The sequence below is a fragment of the Ipomoea nil genome, unplaced genomic scaffold (genome assembly GCF_001879475.1).
Source record: "Ipomoea nil cultivar Tokyo-kokei standard unplaced genomic scaffold, Asagao_1.1 scaffold3069, whole genome shotgun sequence".
NCBI classification, from domain to species: Eukaryota; Viridiplantae; Streptophyta; class Magnoliopsida; order Solanales; family Convolvulaceae; genus Ipomoea; species Ipomoea nil.
The window spans coordinates 10,008,430-10,022,171 of record NW_017619497.1 but is presented as its reverse complement, the minus strand read 5'-3'; the positions used below and the strand labels follow the sequence as shown (position 1 = coordinate 10,022,171).

Below are 13,742 nucleotides of genomic sequence, written 5' to 3'. Positions count from 1 at the left end.
AATGTTTTCACAGACACAAATGATCTTCTTTTCGTTCAAAAACAAGAACAAATTAAAAACAGCAAGCCGTCAAGGAGGGGGGAGAGAGCTGATCAAACAAGTTTCTTTAATTTGTATGCCATTTAAGCTAAGGGCTAAAGCAATGAACCAGCATGAACAGCGACGCATCCGAGTAGTTCATCACCACCTTGAGTTGTGGCAGCTTGGGCAACCAATCAGACCACCCCGCATAGCCACGAGGTTGTTCTACTCGAGTTGCCTTGTCGCCCGCCTTTTCGTGCTGCTTTGCTGCTTCCATAGTCCAGATATCAACCAGTGCTGACATACAACTTTTCTGTATATATATGTTGAAAGAGATGCAGTATTGTTGAAGATGAGCGGTTGTGACTTTGATGCTTAAATTAGTGGCATTATATATTGGTGTGGCTAATTAAGTCGGTTTTATAAGCTGCCCAGACTTTATTATTGGATGTATATGAATCAGGGGACTTGAAGACAATGTTTCTGCAAAACCTGCAGCCCAGGTGGAGCTGGATGGTATTCTGAATCTATCTTTAATGTTGTTGTTGATAAGTATGGAGTGAAAGAAAACAACAGGCCCAGCAAGTTGGTATAAACAATTCAAGAAAATGGCCAAATGGGCATGGTGGGCTGAATGAATCTTAGGGTTAGGTGAGAGTACACTTCCACTTCAATATATAAACAATTCAAGAAAATTGGCAGAGTGGGATGAATGAATAATCTAGGGTTCAAAACTTCAAATACACCTTAGCTTCATATTTAATTTGACCCGAGATCCAAGAACAAAACATGACTTCAATCTCAGTTCACCCCATCTTTTCTCATCTCCAGATTGCAAGATTGACCTTCAGAGCTTCAATTCCACTATTGTAACTCATGGCTAGACAGTTTTCTGGAATCAGATTCTCCTCACCTGCTGTAATTTGCAGCCTTCTGGGATGCTTTCTTGTTTTCAATCTCTTCTTCTTCACCAATCCCAGACACTTTCTGGGAGAAAATCCTGATAAGGGTAATAGTAATACCCACCACCCATTTCTCCATGAGATTGAGCTGATACAACTCCCTCAAGAATCTGGCACCCTGACTGATGAGTTTCTTGATGAATCTTCAAGATTCAGGCACATTTTCTTCCCAGACAGGACAACTACTGCTATAGATCCCAGAAAAGATGATGCAGAAGAAGAAAAGATGTACTATTATCCAGGGAGATCATGGCTGGACAGTGATGGAAATCCCATCCAGGCTCATGGTGGAGGCATTCTGTATGATGAGAAATCAAGAACATATTTCTGGTATGGTGAGTACAAGGATGCCCCTACTTATCATGTTCCAGGCAGGGGGACAGCGCGTGTAGACATCATCGGTGTTGGCTGCTATTCCTCCAAGGATTTATGGACGTGGAAGAACGAAGGCCTCGTCCTGTCTGCAGAACAAAACAACATTACTCATGACCTTCACAGGTCCAAGGTTCTGGAGAGACCAAAGGTGGTTTACAATGACAAAACTGGGAAATATGTAATGTGGATGCACATAGATGATGGGACATATGGCAAGGCCTCTCAGGGCATCGCCCTTAGCGATTCCCCCACGGGTCCTTTTCGCTATCTCCATAGTAAAAACCCCCATGGATCTGAAAGCAGAGATATAACAGTATTCAAAGATGAAGATGACAAAGCTTATGTTATCTTCTCCTCAGCCCACAATAAAGAGCTTCATATCAGCCCTTTGAGTCAAGATTTTCTTGAAGTTTCAGATGTTATGGCAAGAGCTCTTGTGGGACATTACAGGGAAGCTCCAGCTTTGTTCAAACACAAAGGCAAATATTTCATGGTCACTTCAGGGTGCAGTGGGTGGGCACCAAATGAGGCATTGGTTCATGTGGCTGATTCAGTTCTGGGGCCTTGGGAGACCATAGGGAATCCTTGTGTGGGGGGGAGCAAGGGTTTTCGGGTGGCGACGTTCTTTTCTCAGAGCACTTTCGTTCTCCCAATGCCGAATAGTCCTCCGGGTTGGTTCATTTTCATGGCAGATAGGTGGAAACCAGATGATTTGAGAGACTCCAGGTATGTATGGCTGCCACTGAGAGTGGAGGAGGTTGAAGATGATGTGATGATGAGGCCTAGGGTGTCAGTTTTTTGGCATAAAAGATGGAGACTTCCTCAGAAAAAAACATCTGAGAATGTTGTGATATGATGTTACTTGTGCAGTACTAGAATAAATTTGCAGTTTACAGATTATTAATCTTAATTTTGATTAACTTTATACCAGACATTGACCAACCTAAGATCGATGCTGCTACATTGTATTGCTATTGTTTGTGTATAAATTGCCCAAGCCCAAACCCGGCAAATTATATCGTGCACCGCGGTGCATAATAGATTATGTATCGAGCTTCTAAACGACGTCGTTTTGTTTAATGAAAAGAAACGGCATCCGTTTCACACCGTTCCGCAAAAAATAACTCTGTTATTCTGTTTCGTTTTGTATACACTGCAGTTTTATTTCAACACAACTACAGTTTCGTTTCGATATAACTACAGTTTCATTCGATATTTATACACTCAAATATGTGAAAATGTTATTTCATTTTATTTTATATACAATATAGTTTCATTAAAACACAACTACCTTATCATTTCGATATAACTATAGTTTCATTGCACAATATACACTCAGATATGTGAAATGTTATTCAGTTTCATTTTATATACACTGCAGCTTCATTTCAACACAATTACAATTTCATTTCAATTCAATTGCATTTCATTTGATAATATACAAATAATACGTGAGGCAATGTCAGTTTAGATACACTATAGTTTCAGTTGATAATTAATACACCAAACATGCATGCTCCTTTAACTGTAATAGCGCGCTGTTTCTTTATTTAAAAAAAATAAAAAAAGACGTTATTTTTGGGTCGCGGTCTCCATTATAATTGCCGTCCAAATCTAATACCATACGGCACAAATGGACGGGTCCAAAAATTAGTCCATCACTTTGTCATCAATTCAGCTATCGTAATTGTCATATCAGAGTTGACATTTTGCTAGCTCACTCTTCCTCGAGATAGGCAAATTGAGGTTGACCAACCTCAAAGAGCTGATCTAAAGGGCAATGAAGGTGTAATAAACCTAAGGATCGGACCTCTTTCTTGTTTTGCTCAATTGATCCATTTGTATGGCATGAATTAGACCGAATTTTATGGATTAATTAAGATGTAATCTCAACTATAATTGTCCATCATCAATATAAAATCACACATGGATGTGTGTCATGTGCATAGAATTTGGCCACAACCCACAACCCCCACTTGTAGGAACAAAAAAGAGAGAGGAAAAAAAAAAAAAAAAGAGGACGGGGACAACCCCAGCTCAAGTGGTAAGGAGGTAGCGCCCTTGACTGAGAGGTCCTGGGTTTAATCCTCCGCCATGATGAATTTGAGCCGGCTGGTTTTGATTTACCACCTTGTGGCCCTTTGCCGGCTAGGGTCGCAGGGCGAGGGTTCAGGAGTGGGGTACACCCTGATCTATGCTATAGAATACGAGAGGGGCAGTCTAGTCAAGCAGGAGCATTAATTAACTGTAAAAGCCTCACGGTGTAGTTAACGCCAACTTCCATAACCGTTTCTGGGACAAACTGACAAATACCGCAACCCATCTGCCACTCTGCCACCCTCTCCTTCTTCCGTAAATTCCCAAATCTTCTTCTTACACGCAAAGAATCCATCTTTTTACACAATTCCTTTCACTTTCCCATTCCCTTTCCCTTTGTAATCTGATCACTTAGTTCTTAACATTGAGAATAACGGTGTGATTAGATTAGTTCAAACAAATTAAACTTTTATTCAGCAGTTTCTTGAATCTGGAAACGTTCATACAAATTAAATTAAAGGTGATCTTATCTGGGTAAGTCGATCAGAGTCATTGTTGGGTTTTGTTCTCTTGATGATTTTTGACATGGTTTTTGGTCATGATCTGTAGAGCTTGAATTCTGAGGGTGAAGAAACATATATGGGGAGGAAGGCGATCATGGCGGTAGAAGTTGCAGTATTGTTGTTGATGATGATGATGATGGCGATGGAGTCTGCATTTTCTTCCGATACAAACCCTGTTTTCAATCCGTGTTTAGATACACAGATTCAGAAATGGGATGGTTTCACGTTCGGTCTCGTCTTCTCATCCAAAGATAACTTCTTCTTCAATCAAACTCAGCTCTCCCCCTGCGATCGCCGCCTTCCCCTCTCCGCCAAGTCCGCCCCGCTCGCCGTTTTCCGCCCCAAAGTCGACGAGATTTCGCTCCTCACCCTTTCCAGCACCACCTTCAATCCTGCCCGCGCCGGTGGCTATATGGTTGCGTTCGCCGGCCGCCAATACGCCGCTAGATCCTCGCCTGTTCTTGTAGCCGACAAGTCTCACATCATCACTAGCCATACCTTGGTAACAACATTCAATCCTAATTCTTCTTTTTTGTTTGATCGATCAGCTGATCAGTAGCACATGTGCCAGAGCCAGACCAAATGTCATGGGTTCAAATCTCAGCGCCACCCATAAAGCGACTACGGTTCACGTGTTGCTTGTAAGGGGCGTGTTGAGCATATAGCCATTAATTTGCAATCCAACTATTAGTTTAGACTTTTAATTGAGATGGAGCATGCTTCAATTACACTATGTAATTTTGTTTGTGCCCAGGTTCTGGAATTCCAGAAGGGAATTCTGCAAAATCTGTACTGGAAAAAGTTCGGGTGTGCTTCCTGCAATGGCGATTCGTTTATCTGCCTTAACAACACCGACTGCGCAGTCCAAATCAACAAGTGCCACGGCAACGGCGGCTCCATCGACTGCAACCTGAGCATACAGTTGGCGTTCTCCGGCACCGACAAGAGCGACGATGTCTTCAACAGCTGGTACGAGGTTAAGAATCTCAAACAGTATTCACTCTATGCACTCTACTCCAATCTGCGCAATTCTATCACCAATCCATTCCAGAACCTCTTCTAATTAATAAGCCATCAGAAGCTCCCAACATTTTCTTGGATTATTCTCTGCAGCCTCATACTATAATGTCTGTACCACAAACTTCATGTTCATGCAAGAAGGTAACATAGTTACATAGTTTTGTTGCATCTATGTATTCTCTGTAGAAGCTTTTGAAGTTTCTGGTTGTAACATGTTTCATCCTCAATAATTTTGTAGAAATATGGTTTTAAAGAGTTTGATATATGAGTCCTTCGAGTATAATGATTTTGCCACATTTAGTCTTAAATTTTCAATTTGATCTTCGACTTTCAAATTGTTACCATCTGTGGACTGTAGTACAAATTAATCACCCATGGTCCTTCAATTGGTGTTGCAAAAATCGAGCCTAGGCGCCGATTAATCAACGCCTAAGCGCTAGACGGTCGGCCACCTAGGCGCCCTAGGCTGTCGGCCACCTATGCGCCCGCCTAAGAGCCGATTAATCGCTCTAGACGCCCGCCTAGGCGCTCTAGGCGCCGATTAATCGCTCTAGACGCCCTAAGCGGTCCCCAGGCGCCTAGTGATTTTTTCAACCTTGCCTTCAACTATCCAAATTTAATCAGTCATGATCCTCTTGAAAGGACCATGGATAGTTAAAATTTAATAGTCGAACTATGCACCCTACGACTACCAGCAATCGAACTATGCACCCTACGACTACCAGCAATCGAACGATGCACCCCACGACTATCAGCAATCGAACGATGCATCTTACGACTTCCAGCAAAGCTAAGAAATCAACTTAATATGCATTTAGCATTCACAAAAACAGTATTTGGAAAGAATGTTGTATGAATAGATGTTTATCTCAAAACCTTGTGAGCAGGGCAGTCAAATGAGTGTATAAAGGAATGCATACCAAAAAATTATTGTATAACTAGACTGTTCTATACATGCTCTAATTTACATTCTGTACAAGATGTGATCAGGCAGACCAAATGCCACTTTCTGCATAACCAAGAAACAGTTTGATGCATTCCAATCTTTCCCATCTGGCCTGAAAAAAATGCGTTCACAGGTAGAGCCGCTATGTTGCAGTGGCACGTCCTGGCAAGATTTCGGCAATGGTGGCGAGTTTTTAGACCTTACGGCATGATTGAATCATTTCTCTTGGCATTATGCATCTGGGTTTCTTGGTAGGGTGATCGAGCCAACAACTGTACTCCTTTATGCAGGTTGGGTGCGTGCTCTTTCATGGATATCTTTCACAAGTTCACGTAACTCAGGAAAGACGGTAACGAGCAAAAGTTCAAGGATTCCATACGCTAGTTGCTTTAAACAGATGGTAGACTGCAATTCAAAGTATAATTGTTGGTGGGGAACATGGAGAAAAGGGGCATCGCCAAGCACTAAAAGAACGGGAGACTCGTGAATTAGACAAAGGTCGGGACATACCTGAAGGAAATAATATATATCACGAGCACATCGCCTGTACTGCTTGTGCCCAATCAAGCTGACCAAAGTAGTGGGAGCACCATCTGGAATGAATATAAAGATCGAGATTTTGAGTCACACAATAATATGGTTCATAACTTGGAACTCAGCCAGAAAAGTGATCCACGCAGCGAAAATAGTTTTGTGGATTAAAAGTTAAATAGAAAACCTCACCGAAAAGCATCTTCTTTACTTCATTAGCTCTGCGGACAGCCTCAAACTGTTCCTCAAAAGATGCGGCTTTCGAGGCCCTATTCCCCGATGCTTGTCTTGTGGATCGGCCAGATCCTTGATTTGATTGACCATCATCCGTTTCACTTTGAGCTTTCAATTTCAGGAAGAAAGTGCCATTGGGCCATAAAACCTAGAGAGGAAGAAAGAAAAACGAAAACAAATCAACAGCAGAACATATATGCTTCCATTCATTCCTAGTCTCAAAATCCTATAATTTTAAGAGTGGAGTTCAAATTTTGGGCTTCAATGAAACAACTTTCTGGAAATAAAAATATGACGAGAAAAGACATTTACATCTTGGACCCATTGTATTCCATGGGCAATGACATCCTCTCTCCGAAGCCAATGAATTTGCCTTAACAGCCAGTCATCAATAGCATCCTCCATCATTAACTGCAATATTTGTTTTGATATCCAAAATACCTGTCTCCTGCTCAAAGAAGAGGCGAGTTGTATTCTAAGATGCCATATAAAGTTGTTGTAAATGCGAAATACTAAAATGGACGGGAATCATAAGGAAATGAGTGGGATTGGTACTATTCAACAAATCTAATCACGGTGTCACTCATCAAAGCTATAGAGCTGAAAAGTGGCTCACCTTAACCAACCTCTTCTATTGAGCTGAAATATGTTATCCACCAAATTCAAAACGGGCACACTTAAATTAGGAGGGGTCCACTGCATAGAAAAATCAGCATGAAGCACGGTAAGATGGAAATCCAGGATGCAATGAAATGAATAGAGCATATATCATGCATGAATCTGTAAAATCATTGTGTGCCCTCTGAAGGAAAATATCTAAAAACGATACAATTGAACTTATATACCGGTACAAAAATGACAACTCCACTAGCTAATATTTCAGTCATCTATATCGGATTCCTTCTTGGAGATTTTAAACAGAATGTCATGCACATCTATGAACTTTCACCGTCAGCCGGTGAAGGAAATTGAAATATAGCAAGCCAAGCCATCATATATAGGTGTTTGGTAAATAGTTGTTGGCTAATAGCTGTTAGCTGATTGGGTAAGTGGTTTGATTAGTTGACAGTATTGGCTGATTGTAGAAAGATGTTTGGTAAATTAGCTGTTAGCTGTTAGCTGTTAGCTGATAGCTGAATATGCAAAATGACTTTTCTCAAGAAGCTAATCGAAAAAACTGCTTTGAGCAGCTTTTTGAATTTTAGCGTTTTGGAGCAATAAGCTGTTGCAAAAAGCTAATTAACCAAACACTTATATTGGTTGTTTAACCAAGTCAAACAAGGCAAAATTGGCTGATAGGCTAACTATTTTACCAAACAGGGCCAAAGTTGTCTTTTTCAGAAGCTTTTGTTTAACCCTCTCCCCTCATAATCCAAGTAATTAAGCTGTGAAATAATCCGGAGCATCAGAACAATCAACAATGTAAACAGAAAGAATAAGCTTATTTTAGCGGGGATTGGGGATGGCCAGGAAATGACCAGTACCTCTGGCGGCATCCTAGTTGGATCCAGTTGTTGACCCGAGACAATTGCCAAACATGCTTCGGGAAATCCACCAGTGCTAAGTGATTCATACTGTGGCCCTGAACCAGACATCATGTCAGAACTGGAGCCTTTGAACTCTTCATCATGTTTAATCACTCTCGGAGGGAACTCTTTTGAGTTCAATTCATTGTCAGAATGCCACCCATTGACTAGTGGACTCGATTCTGTTTCACCCTGGACATCTCTGCCATCTTTATCACCATCATCGTTATCAGAATAACTGTTAACAGACTCTGAGGTACTTTGCGCCAATGCCAGTTTACCAATTTCATCACCACTCCATGACAAATTTCTCTGATAATTCCCGCCTAAAACTGCAGTAGCTGGTTCATAAGTGGAAGAGGAGCCAACAACTTTCCGCACTAAACCATCAGAGACTCCTTTAAATTGGCGTACAATGTCATCCACAGCATCATCCACATTAACTGCCCAATTCATAATAGCATAAAAACAATAAAATGAGGAACCATAAATACCAAAGTGACCAATTTCTTGACACTATTTTCATAAAACACCTAAGAAAAGAAAACACTGTTTGCCTCATCCCCTTGTATTACTGAGATGTGGAATAAACAAAGAGTGAAAGTAAACTCAAGAGTCTATGTAAGTCTAAGTCCTAAGTCCTCATTAAATGCACAATGGATATAAAAGCCAAGAAAGATCATACATACCTGCCAAGGTTCTCATAACTGAAGATGATTTTCCAAAGGAGTAATTCTACATTCATATAAATCAAGGGTAAGAATTCTCTTAGGTTGAGCCTGAGTTTAAATAAAATTGTCTCCAGAAACAAACAAAACTGAAAGAAGCACAAACCTTCGAGGAAGCACTCAGAAAATCCCACACTTCATGTTGCTCAGCCACGTTAGCAATTGACAATAGTTCCTGATGTTTAAAAAAAAAAAAAAAAAAAGGCACTGAAAACACAGCTAGAAAAAAAATCTGTTTACTAGAAATTAGTAGAGAGCAGTGTGGAGATATACTTGCAGATACTTGTCAAGTTGAATGCAACGCTGATGAACAAAAGCATCCTCCGTGCTTGAAGAAAAAATCCTTTTAGGAGGCAAATTTAAAGTGTAATTTGGAATGTCCTTCAGCTGTCGGTGCAATCTCTCAAAGTTACTGTATCTGTTAAATAGCAGTGGCAAATAGTAAGACACTATATATAGACGAAAGAAAAAAAATTAAAGTTGCCAACTTGCCATTACACCCAAACAGAAAGATGTAACTGAAAAATTAACTATTTTGGTGATTAAAGAAAAGATAAAAACACAACCTTCTCTTCACAAACCATGTGTTGTTATCGGCATTGGTCACTGCAATTGAATAAACTGCAAAAGATTTCGAACCCAGTTTCTCAAAATATGCTCCTAAAACCTGTATTACCAAGGACCAGCTGTCAGACAACAAAAATACCATCACAATGCATAGATTAAAAACAGTTTATCCATACTCATTAAGCCACTTTAAGTCTTTAACTATCATCTCATGCTCCAAGACCCAATTTATTCTCAACTGAACATGCAGAAGAGTATGGAAAAAGAGGTGAAGTAATTATACGTACCCGGCACTTCAGCTTTTGAACTTGATGTCCATCACTGCGCAATACCATTTCTGATGCACTTTTAGTGGTATGTACTTCAGCATTCCCCTTAAAATCAGCAGTGTAGAATTCTGAAATAATGGGCCCACCTTTGCTAGCCAGCGGGTCATCCATCTTTACTTGGATATGCAAATCAGAAGTGCTATTTGATCTCTTAAGCCTAATTCTATTTTCATGGCTAACTGCAGCAACAGTGTCCACAACTTCCTGTGTGGAAGAGCACCCTTGGGGAGCTACCACCATATTCATATTTAAAGATGAATGTAAAGCATTGATGTGATCAGTAGGCTTGAAGTTTGGATGTGGCCTTGGACGTGACTGCCCCAGAGCCTTATTTTCCATTCTGGTAGGTGCGTCGGGCTTCTGGGTTGTTATTTCCTTTCCTGATTCTTTTGCACCACTTATAACACATTTTTCCTCTGGAACCGGAAGCCCCTTAGCAGCATTCTTCTGGATTTTCTTCTTATAATGTCTTCCAATTGCCCACATATTCTCAAGGTTTTCAGGCATTAGAACTTCTGTTCTTCTTTGAGTTGCTGCTTCAAGGACACGTGCCCAGTCAGCTGGCTGAGGAAGCACAGGCTCATCTTGGATTATGTTAGATTCAGAGCTTCTTGAAGCATCAGATGGCAATATCCTTTGATGACCAATTTGAGCAACAGTCATATCAGGCCTTTGGTTGTGGGCAGCCGCAGCCTTAGATTTACTGTCCACACTTTCTGCTGGAGCACTGCGTTCATGATAATGGCTCTCTGAATTGGGTGACTGATAATTGCCAGCCTCTTGGGTCCCCTTAGCATTAATTGCAAGGAAAATATATTCAATCAACTCGTTGATATACCTGCAAGGGTGTCAATCAACAATGAAGAGTAAAGAAGCTTAAATCTCTGCAGCACTTGAGGACCCAAACCTCATTCAGTTAATGAAGGAAGAAGAAGCTGATTTACTCTAGAAAACTTCTCTCTAAGTAGAAAAATTAAGCATTTATTTTGCTATGTTAGAGGGGAAAGGGGGAGATAGGATTTAAACCCGTGAAAAATGCTCAGAAGGTGGCTTGGCCCACCACTGTACAACACAAGGAAAATTAATACGTAAAAAAAGATACTACGTGTACTTCACATAAGGAGCTACAAGCTAAATGCAGCCAACCACATTCTTGATAGATGAATAAAATACTAAGGCAGTTAGAATGGCCAACTAACTTCAGATAAAAAATAGTAGGTACGGAGTATTAGACTTTTGTGGACCATTACAGATAGAAAGCATAACAAAACTTAATTTTCAACATAAAAATAACTCACCCTGGACTGGCAAAATTCATAAGAGGTTGCATTACCAAACAAGTCAAGAATTCCCTAGCAAAACTTCGAACCAAGGGGGATTGGGCTTCCCTCGGCCTTAGAACTGTAGCTAGGACTCCACTCATGAGCCGCTGGAGAACCTATAAAGAAAAAGCATTACTTGGAATCCCCCAAAAAAAAAAAAAAAAAAAAAAAAAAGTAATTTAAGTAAAAGAAATTTCTTCATTGGAACACTCCACTCACACCTTGTACTCACACTCTGGAGATATCAGAGCAGGGTGAAGTTCCTGGGAGGCAAGTAAATGGTGTTTCAACCTCTCATCCCTTTCTTCGGAAGACAGAGTTCCCATGACATCCACACCAATAGAGGCCTGGTTTCTTCGGAAAAGATCCAAGTGGTCTCCTATTAGGTTCACTACATCCCTTAATTATTTGAAAAAAGGGCTCAGTATCACGAATATAAATATATCCACACTCAAACCTTTTGCAAATGAAGGAATAAAGCATAAGTCTTTTAATTCAACAGGATGCAATAAAATAAAAAAATAATAATAATAAAAAATACCTTGTCAGCAAGTCAGCAAGGTTTATTTGTTTCGCTCTATGTGATATTTCTCCAAGAACATCCATAACTAAAGAGTGTATTAGCTGAGGAACTTCCTTGTCAGGCGTAATCTCAGAATACCACAAATCTATTACAAAATCATGCAAAATCTTTTGAATAAAATCCTCCATGGCTGCCTCTACAAGGGGTGAATCAACTTTACTCTTCCATTTTGGCAGGGGTGGTGGTGTAGAAAGACGAGAATCATTTATAGATAGTTGCTTCTTTCCCAAATGTGACAAGTACGTCTGCGGCCTAACGTTCCGAGTTTTCCAAGAAAAATTTACCTCATTCAATAGTATCCTTAGTCCAGCCACCAGCAATATGGCAATGGGAAGATTCATCCACATTGACTTACTAGTGTCTGCAATCAAAACATAACATTCAGAAACTGAAAACTGTCAAAAAGAAAGATAACCATGAAAAAATTTACATCAACCATAACATTCAAGGTCAACTCTCTTTTTGTCCTGTTCAGCAATTAAACACAGAGCGAGTTTTCGCCTGTAGATCATAGCAAGAGGAATGCTCTAACTAACCAGCATTGTAATGAATTACACTATAACTAACTAGAAAGACCCAAACTTTATGACATAATCAGCAAAACAAACAAAACAACCGCAAAACCTAACATAAAAGAGGCGAAAATCTAAACTTACGAGTCAGAAAGTAGCAAACGGCGAATATACAAAGCGCCCACCAAACCGTCCGAAGCTTCGCTTCTTCGATCAGATCTTGCAGAGTCGTCATGGGCTTCATTCTGCACGAAGAACCCTAGAATTTCTCAATTCTCTCAGTTCAACTGCCAAGCATCAAAGCATAAGGAATCAATCGATTCCGAGAGAGACAAGGCTAACGCAAAGAAGCCCAGAACAAACAAAAAACCGAAATTGACTGCTAGCGCGGAAAAGATTGAACCTTTCAGAACTGGAACTTTCTTGGCTTGTACTAGAAAAGTTCAAAGGAGCAATCAACGATTCTGGGGTTGATGAAGCGGTGTGGGGGGTGGAGGAAAGAGAAAAATACGTGGGAAAAAATTCCTTTGGGAACCCGTTAATGCCTGCCTCGTTGGAGCAAGCGAATTTTAGCTGGTAAGGGTTTTGTGACTTTTATTAGTATTAAAAATGTAGACTCTGCTAAAGATTCTACTATCCTATACTCCTACTAAATACTAATCTACTATACGAGTTTTGTGGGATAAATTGTAATTCCCCCCCAAATTTTGTATTTAATTATAATAATTTTTTAATAATTTCAATTTCATCCACATTAATTTTTAGTACTTAATGTCTTTTTCAAATTGATTTGATTTGTCACTTTTGATATTTCATAAATATACTATTGTTGAGATTATGAAAAATGGTCTTGACTCAAAAACTAAACAACAAAGTTCACCAAAGATTAGTTATTATTGCAAGAAAAGCAATGGACAAAACATATCTCACTTATCGGACGGCCCATCTCTTGGGTAAGGAGTCTGTTTCTAAGTCTGAACGTATGGAGTGGTTTTCTACCCCTCCATCTTTTATCTATACTGCACTTTATCATGACTTAATATAATGCTTCCGTTTTCAAAAAAAAAAAAAAAAAAAAAACATCTCACTTAGAAAAGAGTGCAAGATATCTTTGCCCTAACCGGTAGTGCATAATATAGGTAAGTTTTGATAACAATATAATTGTGGAAGATAGAGACGGGAACTAAAGCAACATAAACATAAGACTACCCAACAATGTTTTTTTTTTCCAATCAACTGTAGTTAAAAAATAAATAAATAAATAATAATAATAATAAAAAGCTTTCAGAGCCCACATTTTTTTAAAGGTATCAGAGCCTACATTTAATTTGTGATTATTTGAGGAGTTTTTTCAGAGAAAAACTAAACATGGGTTTTTGAACAAATAGGAAATGTGTTTTTTTTGGAGTTTATATTAATGCAAAATCAAGTTTTTATGTGAGTTCCGTTCTTGTACAACCTATTAAATAATTCTTTATGCGCTATA

General features: G+C 39.7%; 3 protein-coding genes across 7 annotated transcripts; 2 read left to right on the top strand and 1 right to left on the bottom strand.

Moving 5' to 3' along the window:
• The first annotated feature begins 694 nt into the window (after positions 1-694).
• LOC109164557 lies at positions 695-2,389 on the top strand. The gene has a single exon (XM_019313058.1). The coding sequence runs from the start codon at positions 898-900 to the stop codon at positions 2,212-2,214; it is 1,317 nt and encodes a 438-aa protein (XP_019168603.1). The 5' UTR covers positions 695-897; the 3' UTR covers positions 2,215-2,389.
• Positions 2,390-3,662: 1,273 nt separating this feature from the next.
• On the top strand, positions 3,663-5,223 carry LOC109164916. 2 transcript variants are annotated; one of them, XM_019313475.1, is made up of 3 exons: positions 3,663-4,460; positions 4,713-5,020; positions 5,097-5,223. In XM_019313475.1, coding segments are annotated over exons 1-3 (735 nt in total). In that variant the 5' UTR covers positions 3,663-4,034; the 3' UTR covers positions 5,098-5,223. The 2 variants fall into 2 exon arrangements, with proteins under 2 accessions (XP_019169020.1, XP_019169019.1); XM_019313474.1 differs by having other exon boundaries at positions 3,664-3,929; positions 4,005-4,460; positions 4,713-5,223.
• A 590-nt stretch (positions 5,224-5,813) lies between these two features.
• Positions 5,814-12,853, bottom strand: LOC109165730. 4 transcript variants are annotated; one of them, XM_019314631.1, is made up of 16 exons: positions 12,660-12,853; positions 12,401-12,543; positions 11,703-12,105; positions 11,383-11,560; positions 11,138-11,277; positions 9,798-10,677; positions 9,510-9,610; positions 9,217-9,361; positions 9,050-9,118; positions 8,905-8,950; positions 8,174-8,658; positions 7,306-7,385; positions 7,002-7,137; positions 6,648-6,837; positions 6,435-6,517; positions 5,814-6,329 (listed from the first exon to the last, which is right to left on the bottom strand). In XM_019314631.1, exons 2-16 carry the CDS (start codon positions 12,498-12,500, stop codon positions 6,207-6,209), a joined length of 3,159 nt encoding a protein of 1,052 aa, XP_019170176.1. In that variant the 5' UTR covers positions 12,501-12,543; positions 12,660-12,853; the 3' UTR covers positions 5,814-6,206. The 4 variants fall into 4 exon arrangements, with proteins under 4 accessions (XP_019170176.1, XP_019170178.1, XP_019170177.1 ...); XM_019314633.1 differs by having other exon boundaries at positions 12,401-12,501; XM_019314632.1 differs by having other exon boundaries at positions 12,675-12,853.
• Positions 12,854-13,742: the final 889 nt, after the last annotated feature.

Coding starts and splice junctions, on each gene's coding strand:
- LOC109164916 (XM_019313475.1), top strand. CDS start 4,035: ATGGGGAGGAAGGCGATCATGGCGGTAGAAGTTGCAGTATTGTTGTTG. Junction 4,461..4,712: donor TCATCACTAGCCATACCTTG/GTAACAACATTC, acceptor GTTTGTGCCCAG/GTTCTGGAATTCCAGAAGGG.
- LOC109164557 (XM_019313058.1), top strand. CDS start 898: ATGGCTAGACAGTTTTCTGGAATCAGATTCTCCTCACCTGCTGTAATT.
- LOC109165730 (XM_019314631.1), bottom strand. CDS start 12,500: ATGAAGCCCATGACGACTCTGCAAGATCTGATCGAAGAAGCGAAGCTT. Junction 8,951..9,049: donor TTCTGAGTGCTTCCTCGAAG/GTTTGTGCTTCT, acceptor ATATGAATGTAG/AATTACTCCTTTGGAAAATC. Junction 6,330..6,434: donor ATATATATTATTTCCTTCAG/GTATGTCCCGAC, acceptor TTTGAATTGCAG/TCTACCATCTGTTTAAAGCA.